Source organism: Phodopus roborovskii, unplaced genomic scaffold, assembly GCF_943737965.1.
Source record: "Phodopus roborovskii unplaced genomic scaffold, PHOROB, whole genome shotgun sequence".
Lineage (NCBI taxonomy): Eukaryota > Metazoa > Chordata > Mammalia > Rodentia > Cricetidae > Phodopus > Phodopus roborovskii.
Window position 1 is genome coordinate 34,526,690 of NW_026126482.1, and position 15,811 is coordinate 34,542,500.

The following is a 15,811-nucleotide window of genomic DNA, read 5'->3' on the forward strand; positions in this document are numbered from 1 at the left end:
GGAAAGCAAGATAGGCAGGACTAGGAGACAAGGAGGATTCAAGGAAGTAGTAGGGAGGAGTCAACATGGAGAGATTGGAGAAAGCCGAACGAACGGCCAGTCCCCTCTCTCCGTTAAGGTATGACCACGTGGAAGTACTTAGATTAATAGAAATGGGTTAATAATTAAGACAGAGCTAGCCGATAAGAAACTAGTAACTGGCCAATAGCATTATATTAAATACAGAGTCTCTGTGTGTTAACTGGGGCTGGCACTGCAGTGGGTCCAGGCCCGCAGGAAAAACCTACTCGTAACACCAGGATGTATCCCTGGTACACAAAAGGACTTTGGGAGCACATTCCCCATGGAGGGATACTCCCTTAACCTAGAGGAAGGAGGGCCTAGTCCCTAGTCCAAATGACTTGACAGATTTTGATGATGCCTCCTGGAAGGTATCACCCTCCCTGTGAAGTGGTGGGGGTATGGGATAGGAGGGATTCGGAGGGGCATGGGAGGGAGGGAGAGGGAACTGGGGTCAATATATAAAATAAGAAAAAATTACAAATATATATAGATATATTCATCTTCAAAATAAAATAAATATATACAAAGCTTAAAAAAAGAGAAAGCCATTCTAATAAATCACACACACACACACACACACACACACACACACGGGAGGGGGGGATTAATTCTTTCGCTCTGTCCCTCTAGATAACCCTAACTAATACATGCCCTAAATTGCACTGCCATCCATTCCCTGCCATGATGGACTATTTCATCAAACTCTGTGTGAAAAATAATCCATTCTTTCTTTAAGTTGCTTTTGTCATATCTCAGCAACAAGAGCAGTAACTAACACTGGACAGGTGGTCAGCAACTGAGAGCACTGGCTGCTCTTGCATGGGACCAGGTTCAGTTCTTACCATAAAGGTGGCTCACAACTGTTCCCAACTCTAATTCCAGAAGACAGAGCATCCTTTTCAGGGCCTCCAGGCATACACACGAATTGTACATACATACATGCAGGCAAAATATAAACTGGAAGGAATGAAGGAAGGAGGGCAGGAAAAGGGAGGGAGGGAGAGGAGGACAGAGGGAAGGATGGAGGGATGGAGGAAAAGAGAGAGAAAAATATTAATATAATATCCAGCTCTGATCTATACCAATATTAACCCTAAAAGAATTTTTTGCAGAGGCCTCAGCCCAGGACCAGCTGCACCTCAATGGTTCTCTATACTATAAACACGTGTAAGACAACAAGATATGAAATGAAATCTTTCCTGAAAACATACTGAAGGCAGAGGTGTGGCTCAGTGGTAAAGAACTTGCCCATCAAATGTAAGGCCTTCCTTGGGTTCTAGTCTCAGAATTAAAAAATAATAATAACTAGTGTCATATACCTTATCTATATTATCCAGCTTTCAATTTTTTAGTCTTTCAGCATTAAATATCAAAGTATATGCTCTAAAACTCGTTTTGTTAACAGACATTGAATTATACAATTAAATATGCAAGAAATTAGCAGCCCCTGATTACAATAGAATATTGTTGTGCAATGTTTTTCCTATGAGGAGTGGGACAAGCTAATACCAAGTTTTTTAAGAAACTGGTATTTAGAGAGAGGCCAAAGTCCTATCAGATCTCAGGCCTCCTCTCTCTCTCCCCAGGAAGCGAAAGGATATTACTATGTACGTCTGCCTAGCCTGGAATTTCTGTAACTCAAGATAGCTTCAAGGTGCATCTGACTGTCCCAAATTCTGGGGTTAGAGGGAGAAATCTTAGGTTAAGAAAACAGCAAGTCCCCAGTCTTGAACCCACATCCACACAGCTGAGTGGCAGACCTTTCCCTGCCCACCTTTCACTGTTGGAGCCCCTGACCCAAGGCCCCCATTCCCATCCAACTATCAAATCCTCCAGAGAGACCTGGAGGTAGACCAAGCTATCCAGCATCTGCAGCTATTCCTATCTTAGACCGGCACCCACAGGAAGAGAAAGATTGAGACCTAGAGGCAGACTGAGCCATTTAGCATCTGCCACCATTGGAGACTTGGACACACCTGCACCCACTGGGAGAGAGACTTGGGCCCATACCCGCCAGGAGAAGAAGAGAATCCACTGTACCCACTGGAAGAAGCAATGGGAAGATGACAGTATAAGAACTCATTCGACAACAGAAAGACTAATATGACACCACCAGTCTAGGAATTCTACAACAGAAAGACCTGAACAACCCAATGCAGATGAGGCAGAAGAGAATGATCATAAAAACAAATTTATGAAGATGACAGAGACTCTCAAAGAGGAAATGAGAAAAATCCCTTAAAGAAATGGAAGAAAAAAATGGAAAAAATGGAGGAAAAGAAAAACCAAAAATTGCAAGAAATCAACAAATCTCTTAAGGAAAGACAAAACAAACAAACAAAAAACAATCAAACAGACAAAGGAAAAAATTCAAACAGTTCAAGACCTGAAAACTGAAATAAAGACAATGAAATAAAGACAATTCCCACAAACTGAGGGAATGCTGGAAAAAGAAAATGTGGGTAAATGAGCAGGAACTGTACATGCAAGCATAACCAACAGAATAGAAGATATAAAGGAGAGAATATCAGGTGCTGAAGATAAACTAGAGGAAATAGATTCATCGACCAAAAAAAAAAAAATCCTAAGTTCAACAAATCCTTAACACAAAATGTCCAGGAAATATGGGACACCATGAAAAGACAAAATCCAAGAATAATAGGAAGGCAATGAAGCAGAGATAAAAGGTGCAGAAAACATATTCAACAAAAATCATAGAAGAAAACTTTCCCAACCTAAAGAAGGACATGCCTATGAAAGTACAAAAATACTTACAGAACACCAAATAAACTGGACCAAAAAAAGAAAAGTCCCCTTGCCACATAATAATCAAAACATCAAACATACAGAACAAATAAAGAATATTAAAAGCAGTAAAGGATAAAGGCCAAGTAACATATAAAGGCAGAACTATCAGGCAGAACCTGACTTCTCAATGGAAATTCTGAAAGCCAGAAGGTCCTGGATAGATATTCTACAAACACTAAGAGACCACGGAATACAGCACAGACTACTATACCCAACAAATCTTTCAGTCACTAGAGATGAAGAAAATAAGATATTCCATGACAAAACCAACAATCAATGGCCATTAATATCCCTCAATTTCAATCGTCTTAACTCACCTAACCGAATGGATACAAAGACAGAATCCATCCTTTTGCTATATACAAGAAACACACCTCAACTTCAAAGACAGACATTACCTCAAAGTAAAAAGTTTGGAAAAAAATTCTAATCAAATAGTCCTAAGAAACAAACTGGTGTAGCTATCTTAATATATAACAAATTATACTTCAAAAAAGATGAATAAGGTCATTTCTTATTCATTGCAGGAAAAAATCCATCAAGAGGAAGTCTCAATTCTGAACATCTATGTGCCAATTTCAAAGGCACCCACATTCATACAAGAAGCATTACTAAAACTCAAATCACACATAAAACCCCACACCTTTATAGTGCCAGACTTCAACACCCACTCTCACCACTGGACAGGACTACCAGAAAGAAAATTAAGAAATAAACAAAGGAATTAACAGAAGTTGTGACCCAATTGGGTTTAACAGACATTTATAGAATATTCCATCCAAACACAAAAGAATATACCTTCTTCTAGGCACCACAAGGAACCTTCTCTAAAAATCAACCATATATTAGCCAACATAGCAAACCTCAACAGATACAAAAAAAAAAAAAAAAAAAAGGAAAGGAATTACCTCCTGTATCTTACAAGATACCAGATCATCATGATCACCAGGTTTTAAAGTTGGAATTCAACAACAACACAAATCGCAGAAACCCTACAACCTCATGGAAATTGAACAATGCACGATGCAAAATTGTATCATTCCTGGGTCAAGGAAGAAATAAATAAAGAAATTAGAGCCTTCCTAGAATTCAATGAGATTGAAGACACAACATACCCAAACCTATGAGACACTTTGAAAGCAGTGGAATGTTCATAGCTCTAAGTGCCCACATGAAGAAACTGGAGAATAGTCACACTAGAAAATTAACAGCACAACTGGAAGCTCTAGAACAAAAAGAAGCAAACTCACCCCAGAGGAGTAGACACCAGGAAATAATAAAATTGAGGGCTGAAATCAATAAAGTAGAAACTAAGAATACAATACAAAGAATCAATGAAACAAAGAGTTGGTTTTTCAAGAAAATCAATAAGATAGACAAACTTTTATCCAAACTAACCAAAAGGCAGAGAGGGAGAGAAAGAGAGAGAGCAAAAATAACAAAATCAGAAATGAAAGTGGGACATAACAACAGGCAGTGAGGAAATTCAGAGACATCACGTCATACTTTGAAAACCTGTACTCCATAAAACTGGAAAATTTATGGGAAATGGACAATTCCCTGGATAAATATCACCTACTAAAATTTAATCAAGAGCAGATAAGCAATTTAAATAGACCTATAACCCCTAATGAAATAGAAGCAGTCATCAAAAGTCTCCCAACCAAAAAAGGCCCAGGGCCAGATGACTTCAATGCAGAATTCTACCAGAAATTCAAAGAAGAGTTAATACCAACACTCCTCATAGGAGCAGGTGGGTCATTGTCAAACTCTTTTTATGATGCTACAATTACCCTGGTACTCATACCACACAAAGACACAACTAAGAAAGAGATGTACAGACCAATATCCCTCATGAACATTGATGCAAAAATACTCAATAAAATGCTGGCAAACTGAATCCAAAAACACATCAGAAAAATCACCCACCATAATCAAGTAGGCTTCATCCCAGATATGCAGGGATGGTTCAACATATGAAAATCCATCAATGTAATCCACCATATAAACAAACTGAAAAGAAAAAAACCACATGATCATCTCACTAGATACAGAAAAGGCCTTCAACAAAATCTACAACTCCTTCATGATAAAGGTCTTGGAGAGATCATGGATAACAGAAACATAGCTAAACATGATAAAGGCAATATACAACAAGCCAACAGCCAACATCAAACTGAATGAAGAGAAACTCAGTACTATTCCTCTAAAATCAGGAACAAGACAAGTTTGTCCACTCTCTCGATATCTCTTCAATATTGTTCTTGAAGTTCTAGGTAGAACAATAAGACAGCAAAAGGAGATCAAGGGGATACAAATTGGAAAAGAAGTCAAACTTTCACTATTTACAGATGTAAGTATGTATTTACATAAGTGACCCGAAAAGTACAACCAGAGAACTCCTATAGCTGATAAATACCTTCAGCAAAGTAGCAGAATACAAGATTAACTCAAAAAAAAAAAAATCACACAGCTTGGAAATGGCGGAATTTGGTGCAATGGAGAAATTTCTGGTAGAATATAAGAGTGCAGTGGAGAAGAAATTGGCCGAGTACAAATGTAACACCAACACAGCGATTGAACTGAAATTAGATTGTTTTCCTGAAGATCTTGAGAATGACATTAGAACTTTCTTTCCTGAATATACCCATCAGCTCTTTGGGGATGATGAAACTGCTTTTGTTACAAGGGTCTGAAGATCCTGCTATACTATATTGCTGGTAGCCTGTCAACAATGTTCCGTGTTAATATGCATCTAAAGTTGTTGAGAACTTTGACTGTGTGGAGGCAGATATGTTGAAGGGAAAATCAGACAAATAATTCCACCTGGATTTTGCACAAACACAAATGATTTTCTTTCTTTGCTGGAAAAGGAAGCTGATTTCAAACCATTTGGAACCCTACTCCATACATACTCAGTTTCTTGTCCAACAGGAGGAGAAAATTTTACTTTTCAGATCTATAAGGCTGATATGACATGTAGAGGCTTTCGAGAATTTCATGAAAGGCTTCAGACCTTTTTGATGTGGTTTATTGAAACTGCTAGCTTTATTGACGTGGATGATGAAAGATGGCACTATTTTCTAGTATTTGAGAAGTATAATAAGGATGGAGCTACACTCTTTGCGACCGTAGGCTACATGACAGTCTATAATTACTATGTGTAACCAGACAAAACCCGGCCATGTATAAGTCAGATGCTGATACTGACTCCATTTCAAGGTCAGGGCCATGGTGCTCAACTTCTTGAAACAGTCCATAGATACTACATTGCATCTCCTTCAGTTCTTGATATTACAGCTGAAGATCCATCCAAAAGCTATGTGAAACTAAGAGACTTTGTGCTTGTGAAGCTTTGTCAAGATTTACCCTGTTTCTCCTGGAAAAGATTAATGCAAGGATTCAATGAAGATATGGCCATACAAGCACAGCAGAAGTTCAAAATAAATAAGCAACATGCTAGACAGGTTTATGAAATTCTTCGACTGCATGAGTGATACTGAACAATACAGAAGCTACAGACTGGACATTAAAAGAAGACTAATTAGCCCCTATAAGAAAAAGCAGAGAGATCTTGCCAAGATGAGGAAATGCCTGAGACCGGAAGAGCTGGCCAACCAGATGAACAAGATAGAAATAAGTGTGCAGCACGAGCTGCTGGAAGAGCACTTTCAGGAACATGTCATCGAGCGACTCGCTCAGGAGTGAAGCCCTTGCTCCCCAGGACACCTGCAGATTTCTGTGCATTGTGCTGTGAAACCCTAAAGTTATCTATTGTCCTCCTTAGTAGAATATTCCTTTTGAGAGATTGTATATTTTAAAATACTGTCTAGAGTTTATGAACATATATTGCATTAATAAAAGATGGCTTGTGAAAAAAAAATCAGCCCTACTATATACAGACGACAAAGGGGCTGAGAAAGAAATCAGAGAAACATCACCCTTTACAACAGCCACAAACAACATAAAATATCTTGGGGTAACACTAACCAAACAAGTGAAAGACCTGTATGAAAAGAACTTTAAAGAAAGAAATTAAAGAAGATACCAGAAAGTGGAAAGATCTCCCATGTTCTTGGATAGGTAGGATCAACATAGTAAAAATGGTAATCTTAAGAAGAGCAATCTACAGATTCAGTGCAATCCCCATCAAAATCCTAGCACAATTCTTCACAGACCTTGAAAAAACAGTACTCAACTTTATAGGGAACGACAAAAAAACAGAAACAAAAACAAAAAAAAAAAAAAACAGGAAAATCAAAACAGTCCTGTGGTCCTGTGCAACAAAGGAACTTCTGGAGATGTCATCATCCCTGACTTCAAGCTCTACTATAGAGCTATGGTCCTGAAAATAGCTTGGTATTGGCACAAAAAAAAAAAAAAAAAAAAAAAAACAGAGAGGTGGACCAATGGGGTCAGTGGGGAGCATGGGAGAATAGGAGGGAGAGGGAACTAGGTCTGATATGTAAAATTAGATTATTTCTAATTTAAATTAAACAATATTTAGATGTAAAAGAAGCCGGTATTGGTATTTAGCCAGGCAGTTATGCTGCTTGTCTTTATTCCCAGCACTCACACTTGCACAGACAGGTGAATCTCTGAGTCCAAGGCCAGCCTGGTATACAGAGTGAGTTCCATGACAGCCAGTGATATACAGAGAAACTCTGTCTCAAAACAAATTAGAAGGAGGTGGAGGAGGAAGGAGAGGAGGAAGAGGAGGAAGTAGAAGAAGAGGAAGAAGAAGAGGAAGAGGAGGAAGAGAAAGAGGAAGGATAAGAAGATGTTTAATGAAATTAACTTTGATCCATATACCACAATACAGTGTTCTGTGACAACGATCAATAGAGAAACAGAGCACACATGTGTCTCTCATTCATCAGATGAGTAGGGTAGCAAGAGCTACAAGCAAACATTACTTCGACTTATGAAACAGAGCCAGATCATCTTGGTGCCCTCCTATGTGCATCCTTCTAGTACACAATGCCCTTTTCAAGATTAGGAGTCTGGAAAGCCTGCTTTCCAGATGTGCTTCAGGGTTTAGCCCCAAAGTTTCTTGCGACAGAGAAACATTCAAGTGCCTAAGCTGGTTCACGACCTAACCAACGACACTCAGGTCCTCATACATGTGATTTCATTTTTAAAGATAGATTGCTACAATGCTTCATGTTTGGGACAATACAGGCAAACCATGTGCAGGCTGCAGTTTTTACAAAGCTCAAGAGCATGGCTGTTCAAGGGCAATCATTCAGGCACCCTCTTTCAGTGCTGCACCTGCTCTCGTCAGGAGTCTAAATACACAAGTGTCCCTTCCAGGAATAAAGCTACCTGACAAAACAAAGTAATACAGTCAGAAGCTGCACTAGAACCATACTGGTTCCCATGTGCACACACGCACACACACGTACACAGGCACACATGTGCATGCCAAAGAACCATGAATCCTTTACCTTTTGTTTCGCATTAATACTGTCTTTAAAAATACTTGTTATCAGCATAAGTCATAACAGTACAGGCTCCTTTTTTTCTGATATCTCTAACTAAATGCCTATATTTTCTATATTTTTTCAGTTATTCAATATTAATAATAACAATGACTATAACCAGCCACCCAAAATGCCATTTCAAAACAATCATCACCATGTTTTTGCTCAGAGTGGCAAGTGTAGCTAGTTAACTCTTCTAAAACATCTTTCTAGGCACAGCAACACAAGAAAAAGGGGAGCAAGCTGTGCACCACTGAGGCTGAAATCATAGGCAGTGCTGAAAATACACTACACGCCCATCTTCATCAATCACTCACCAATCTTACTTTGCATCTTGGCCACAAAAGAAAATGGTATTTGTTTCCCTGAAGAAATATGTCACTGCTCTGCCTGAATTATTAAGCTTTACTGTTACAGAGAGAAACAAGAGTCCAGGGGGGGAAAAAAAAAAAAGGAAGAAAGGGAAAATTAAACTAGAGCCAGGTCGCCATCTACAGTCAGAAGGTAGCATTGCTGGGTCAAGAAGCATTTACTTCATAGCTGAATATCAGGATTTTTTGTTTTTGTTTGTTTGTTTGTTTTCTTTTTAAGCAAAACGTGAGAGTAAAATCATAATTATTTTTTAAATATCATACTAATAATGGTATACAAGTAAGGAGCATTGAAATAAATATTTGTATATATTTTAACATATAATAGAAAATTATCTGACATATTCACTCTAACCCTAAAACTTAAGACTCTGAAATACAACCGAATACCTCTCCTCAGTTCATTACATTTTTAGCAGAGAAAACAGGGATTTCACCTCTAAAAGCAGCTCCCAGGCGTTTTTACTCCTTACCTAGATTCCCTGCACTTTACACATCCCTTTTGCTTATGATCTCTTCTATTCCTTTTGCTTGAGCCCTCTAGAGACCTGAGCATCAAGAAGCACACACTTGGTTCCAATTACTAAAATAGATGTCATTAAAGTAAAAGGCAGCTTTGATTATAAATGAATACAAAAGACTGAAATAGGGGGAGACACGTGACATTATAATCTGGAAACCTCTTACAGTCAAGGGCATCTTGGGGGTGGTCTTTAAGGAGAAGTTGCTTGGGTATCAGTCTCGCAGATAGGAGCTGATGCACTTAAATTTCCCAAGTGGCAGCTTCAGCTACAGAACTCTAATTTTTCTTTCCTTTTTTTTTTTTTCCATAAAAAACAAATGTTTCTGAAAATCAAGGTTTATTTGGGGAGGTCATATGCTTTTCCTATCATAGGAAAGATATATGTAAATTCTTCATCTCAGCCTTCTAAGTCTTCTAAATCAATAGTGTAGCCCTTATATAGAGGGGAGGAAGCAGTCCCAAGACCTTTGTTTGACAGCAACTCACAGTTTTGTAGGGAATAATAAGCTAGAGCTGTTTAAGAACCAGTGCCCCTCGCAGTACAAAGCTAGCTTGGAAAATACCCACTTAGGATGGGAGGTTATCTGAAGCAATGGCACCTTCTCTCAAGGCCAGGAACGGGCCACTAAAAAGGTATACCCTTTGTGATCACGGTATTAAACACAATAGAAACATTATTGAAGACTCTTTGTGAATTTCCACAAAAGCCAAGGATGCTTATCATTCAACTTCAACACAGTCTACTTCCCAACAAAAGGAATGCTAATCTAATCTTGTATTTTCTGGCCCACACAGGGACCACTAGTAAGCCTAAAGACTTAAAATACACATACTGTAAGTAGACATGGGACTTTTATGCACTGATAAGAACTTCAAAGAAAAAAGGCAAATAGCATCTTCTCCCTTTAACTAAATACTTTATTAAAAAGCATTAAGTGGGTCCAGTTTCTTGGTGGGGTTTAAAGTATTACAGAGACTCAACCATCTTTAATTTCTACCATTTATTTGATCAACATGTATTAAATGACTGGATTCTGTTATATCTATACTGTTATTGGTAATTTTTAAAAAAGAAGCTAATTTGAGTAGCTCATGCCAGCACTCAGAAGGCTAAGGCAGGAAGATTGCCATGAGTTTGAGACCAGCCTGGGCTGTAGAGTGAGTTCCTAGTCAACCTGAGCTAGAGTGGTATCTTATCTCAAAACACAGTCCATATATAGTTTTATGAGCTTTCAAATACAAAATGTGGTCATCAAAATAAGGCCTCTGTTGTTTTTAGCTTTCAAAAATGGCCTGTTTCTCCTAGCTAACTTGTTTTTCTGACCTTCCTGCTATAAAATAGAAACCCAACAATACCTACCAGCTGCTTCATCCTGACCCCCTTAATGTCTGTCTCTGAACATGATATAAAAGGTTATGGGCATGCAAAGTAGTGAAGAAAACTCACAACATGAGCTCACCATTAGGAGGAAGACAGTGGGACAGTGGGACTGGAAGGAGGAAGTGGACTGCCTAAGGCTACCGGCAGAAGAGGGATGAGAACCCAGCAAGCCTAACAGCAAGCTAAATGTCCACAGCGAGATCCTAGAAGTTACAAGTCCCTTATTCATGCTCTTCTCTAGGAAACCAGACATACATTTATCCTGTGCTTTTCCCTGCTATTGCCCTGGGGAGTGAACCTAGGCTCTCATTCACATGGGACAAGTGCTCTATTGATGAGCTAGAGCCTCAGTCCCTTCTCATGGTTTATGAAGCATGGGCTCACTGAATTCTCCAACCCAGCCTTAAGCATGAGATCCTACCTCAAGCCACCAGGCCATCTGATAATTTGGCCTGCTATTTCAACCTTTAATCACTTGTCCATCTCTGATTCTTTGGCCATCTCTGTGGCATCCTCTAAACCCTCCCAGGAGATTCTGCTGCCCTGTGGCTGTGAACCCCATGTGATTCCTCTTGTCAGATGCAGCTCCCATATGTGGGTTGGGTTCTGTTGATGACTCAAAACATTCTCCCATCCATTTTCACCCCGAGCATCCCACATTGATCTTATGTGGATGGACCTTGAGTAGAGGAGGCAAAGTAATCACTCCACTTTGTTTCCAGCTGCTGCTGTCTGACCCAAGTATCTCTTGCCATTTTATGAACCCATCCTACTGAGAATATACTTGAAACGAAACCAAATACAGCCCCTCCCCACAAAAAACTCATGTGAAAGTTTGCCATTTCATTGTACTTGTCCTGACCTCAGGACATCCTTGTCTCACACTAATGGATTCTCAGACCAGTGCAAATTGTTTTACCTTGGTTTTTGAGAACCAGAGGGCCTCGAACTCACTATATAGCATAGACTGGCCTTAACCTCCTAATTGATCTTTCTGCCTCTAACTTTCAAGTGTTGAGATTACAGGCATGAACTACTACGGCTAGCTCAACTTAGACATTTAAAAACTTTTTCTTACACCTACTTTTGCTAAGGTTTTGTGTCCCAGTATTCACTTGGACATCAGAACATCTTTTTAAGAAAGGTGAGTTGTAATTACAAACAAATCATGAGTGCAGACCCTCAACACTCAGCAGTCAATCAACAGCACTTACACAAAGTGTAATGCCAAGCAAGCACTCTTGGTGGGTGCTGAAGACAGCTATGTTCCCTTTTGTCCTAATAAGACTGCCTTAAACAACAATCTGATCTCAAAGCAAAGATTCTCAAAGCCCAACATCTAAACACAAATAGAAGCTGAGTGTGAGAAAAAGCTGCTTCTCTCCCAATGAAGGTCTTCTTTGAACAACCTCATGTATGACAGATAAAAAGGAATATCCTCTGTGAACATGGAGAAATGAACGTTATCAGGTTAAGGATGAAAATTGAGGAGATGGAGAGATGGCTCAGTGGTTAAGAGCACTTGCTGTATTCACACTCAGTTCCCAGTATCTGCAGTCAACTGGGTGCACACACACACACACACACACACACACACACACACACACACACACACACACACACAATTAAAAATTAAACTTTTAGAATAAAAGTTTTAAGGCACAGCCTTAAAAAATAATAATATGAGCAATGTAGAAGACAAACTAACCATTGTTTAAGATTGTTTGTTGGGAATCCTTTGACTTCACATTTTGCTTTACTTTTGTGGGTTTTTCTGTATTTGAATCTTTCTTCCCTTTCCTCTTCAGAGGCTGAGGAGATGAGTTATCACTGGAGCCGATGGTTGACTTAGATTGGCGATAATTTCCCTAAATGACAAAAGAGTAGACTCTTATTATTGGCTAGTGAACTCTCAAAGGTATTCCCAGTACACACATTTGGTTAACTAGTGATCCCAGGGACAAGGCCCTGCATTAATTTCCAATTGTTGGCCTTGGTACCACACTAACTACAAACACATCTTCCCAGGGGCAAGTCTGGTAGAGGAAGAAGACTAAAAATAACTACTCACAGTTGGCAAGCATGTCACAGGTGCCAGACACCCCATAAAAATATTTCCCTAGGGCTCAAAGGCACAGTGCTTGCTTATCTCTTGGTGAGGCCAAGATTCCATCACCATAGCACACACAGAAGAACAAAAACAATTCTTTGGCTGGGGAGGCAGATGGTTCATTTGGTAAAGTGTTTGCCCACTCAAGCAAGAGAACCAGAGTTCAAATACCAAAACCAACAGGAAAAGCCGGGCATGGAGGTGGTACTTGTAATCCCAGTCCTGGGGAGGGATCCCTAGAGCTCCATGGCTATGCATTCAACCCATCCAAACTGCTGAGGTTCCCAAGCATTGACAAAAACAAACAAATAAGTAGAAGGTATCCCAAGGAACAACACCAGAGGTTGACCTCTGACCATGTGAATGAGAAGACACAATTCCCTCATCAGCTGAATGTGGCTGATACACCTGACTTTATACTGTCACAAGAATGAAGAGGAACATGTGTGAAGTGACTATAATAGTGCCTCATGCTAAGGGTCTGGTGTTTTCTTCAAGATCAGAGATAATATAGGTGATATAGATACATAAAGTCACACCAGAGATAGGGGTGTAGCTTGGTGATTGGGCATTTGCCTAACGTGTGCAAAGCCCTGCATTCAATCTCCAGCACTGCAAGTCTAAAATAGTTAAATAAGTAAATAAATAACTCGACCATATTGGGTGTAATCTTTATGCAACATCTGTACTATCTGAAAATAAATGTAATATTAAATAAACAAATCTGCCTGGAAGCCTATTATAACTGCTCGTTTTAAACATTTACATATTCAGTCACCCAAAAGCATTTAAATGGTTTTAGCCATTACCCAATTAAGAGTAGAGAAAAAAACCCACCATCTTACAAATGAAGTTATTTATGCTATTTTGTCACAGCCTACAAGAAAATGAATTATGCATAGATTTATTAACAGTATGAAAACGTGTCTAAATCTATAACATTTTTGCATAATTGAATTTTCCATTCCAACTGCAATTTAGACATCCAGTTTCCATTTAATCATTGCATGATCTATAAGCAGAGATTTATTTTGTCTTTCCCCTTTTTCAGTCACTGTCTGGCAAAGAAAGACAGACAGCATGACAGGAGTGGAGATTCTGAAGCCATTAGCCAAAACCCAGACTGTAGTCTGCTTTCAGGGTAGCCTACTCACCCTAAGATTTCAACAGGGGAAAAATTTGTGTGACAATAGGAACCCTTCATAGACAGTTAGTGCCTAAGTAGGAGGTTTGGAGATACTCTTAATCTTGGAAAGACTCCACAGAAAACCTGGTGAGTAAGAGACTAGAGATCCCAGCAAGGGTGATGTATCTCCTCTCTGGGAATGCATCACTCACCAGCAATAGAGTCTGACAAGAAGGAACAGAAACCTCATTGTAGAATGCTCATGGATTAAGCTACCTCTTTCAGAAAGGAACACTCAAGGGGTGGTTTAGGGAGCATTAAGAAAGATAGGTTATTGCCCTTTCCTGAACAGAAATGGAAGGAGAGTGGATTGGGGGTAGAAACATAGAGGATGGGGGTAAGGACTGGAAGGAGTGGAGAGAGAGGAAACTGTGGCAGAAATATAAATAAATAATTTTATTCTTTAAAAAAAGAAATAAAGATAGGTTGAGCTGGATGGTGGTGACAAATGCCTATCTGCTGTCTGTGTGACCATGCTGGCTGTCCCAAACTAAGAGTTTTGTTCTGTATTATTTAACAGCATAGAAAATGTGGTATGGGAAATGAATGAGGAATACTTTTTCACAGAAATTTTCAGCAGTTTTGCAGAGAAGAAGTTACTTTACTGGCCAAGAGTAACCCTCTGAACTGCAAACAGACATCATCAACCTATATCCATAGGTTGTTAAGGGTTGTTTTGCTAAAAGCTGCTCCCAACCTGTTGGCTTCTTTAAGCAAATGATAACCACAACACACGCAAACATACACACACACACACACACACACACACACACACACACACACACACACACACACGCCTGATTGTTAGGGGCATGAAAGAGTAATAGTTTAAGATTAAAGGCATGCTTAGGTTGTAAAAACTGATTGCATGGAAGCCCGAAGCTTAGCAAGGGTTGTTCCATTGCTGTCTTAAAGGCAGGAGGTTAAACTTAAACATGCTGAGTGCAGTGGGATAGCAAGCTGAATCCCTGGATGTAAATTATCTCAAGGCATATTATTAGTTGGTCACAAGTCAGGTAAAAGTTCTGTTTCTGAAGGCAAGAAGTAGTCAGAAAAAAAAAATCTGTTCCCACAGGTATAGCGCCTGCTGCACAGAGCATGAAGGGTTGTGTTCAAACTTTCAGCACACCTGTAAAATGTCAGTGAGCAGTGCATGTCTGTAACTCTAGAACTGGAGTAGGTTGGGGCACAAGGACAGGAGCCTGCTGGCCAGCCAGTCTACCTAAGGTGAAGAGCTGTAGAACAGATCTATACACATATGGGTATACATGAGTACATATACCACATGTACATGTCCACACACACACAAACATAGCCATCCATGCACATAATAATAATAATAAAATAACTTTTGAAGACTAGTTGATCCAGGCAATCATAGAAGGAAGGAATGTTGCTGATAACTGATGTTCACACATGCTCTAAACCATTCAGTAAGAACTGCTGTCCAGGCAACTTTCAAGTAAAATGCAAACCCAACTTAAAGAAAAGGAATTGCTAATACTTTGCCATACAACTTGTATAAGGTCTATAAATCATATGGGAGTTAAAAGAGGAAAGGGAGGGACCGCCATTCCACATGTGACTTGGAACATGGTCAGATATCAGCAGTCAATGCTACTACTATAGTTCAGAGAGTTTTGCCCACTCCTATTGTGATCGTAGCTGATAAATCAGCCCTATTATGTAATAACCCCTACTGTGATGATAGTTGATAAAGCAGTCCTACTATGTGCTGTTTGCATTCACACAGTGTTTTTCAGCTTTAAAGAAAGGTATTGTCAGAAGCATTGTCTACCAAAGAGAATTCGCTTCCTCAAGGTATGGTGTTTCTATTACCCTGTTTTCTCCCTGCTTCCCCATTCCCTATCTTTGTCTCCATCTCC

General features: G+C 39.4%; 1 protein-coding gene across 1 annotated transcript in view; it reads right to left on the minus strand.

The window, feature by feature from the left end:
• Dcdc2 (doublecortin domain containing 2) overlaps positions 1 to 15,811 on the minus strand; it is a 161,627-nt gene that overhangs the window by 78,877 nt on the left and 66,939 nt on the right. The window contains exon 7 of the mRNA XM_051194507.1: positions 12,338 to 12,497. Coding sequence (XP_051050464.1) covers positions 12,338 to 12,497 — 160 coding nt within the window. The remainder of the gene's footprint in view (positions 1 to 12,337; positions 12,498 to 15,811) is intronic.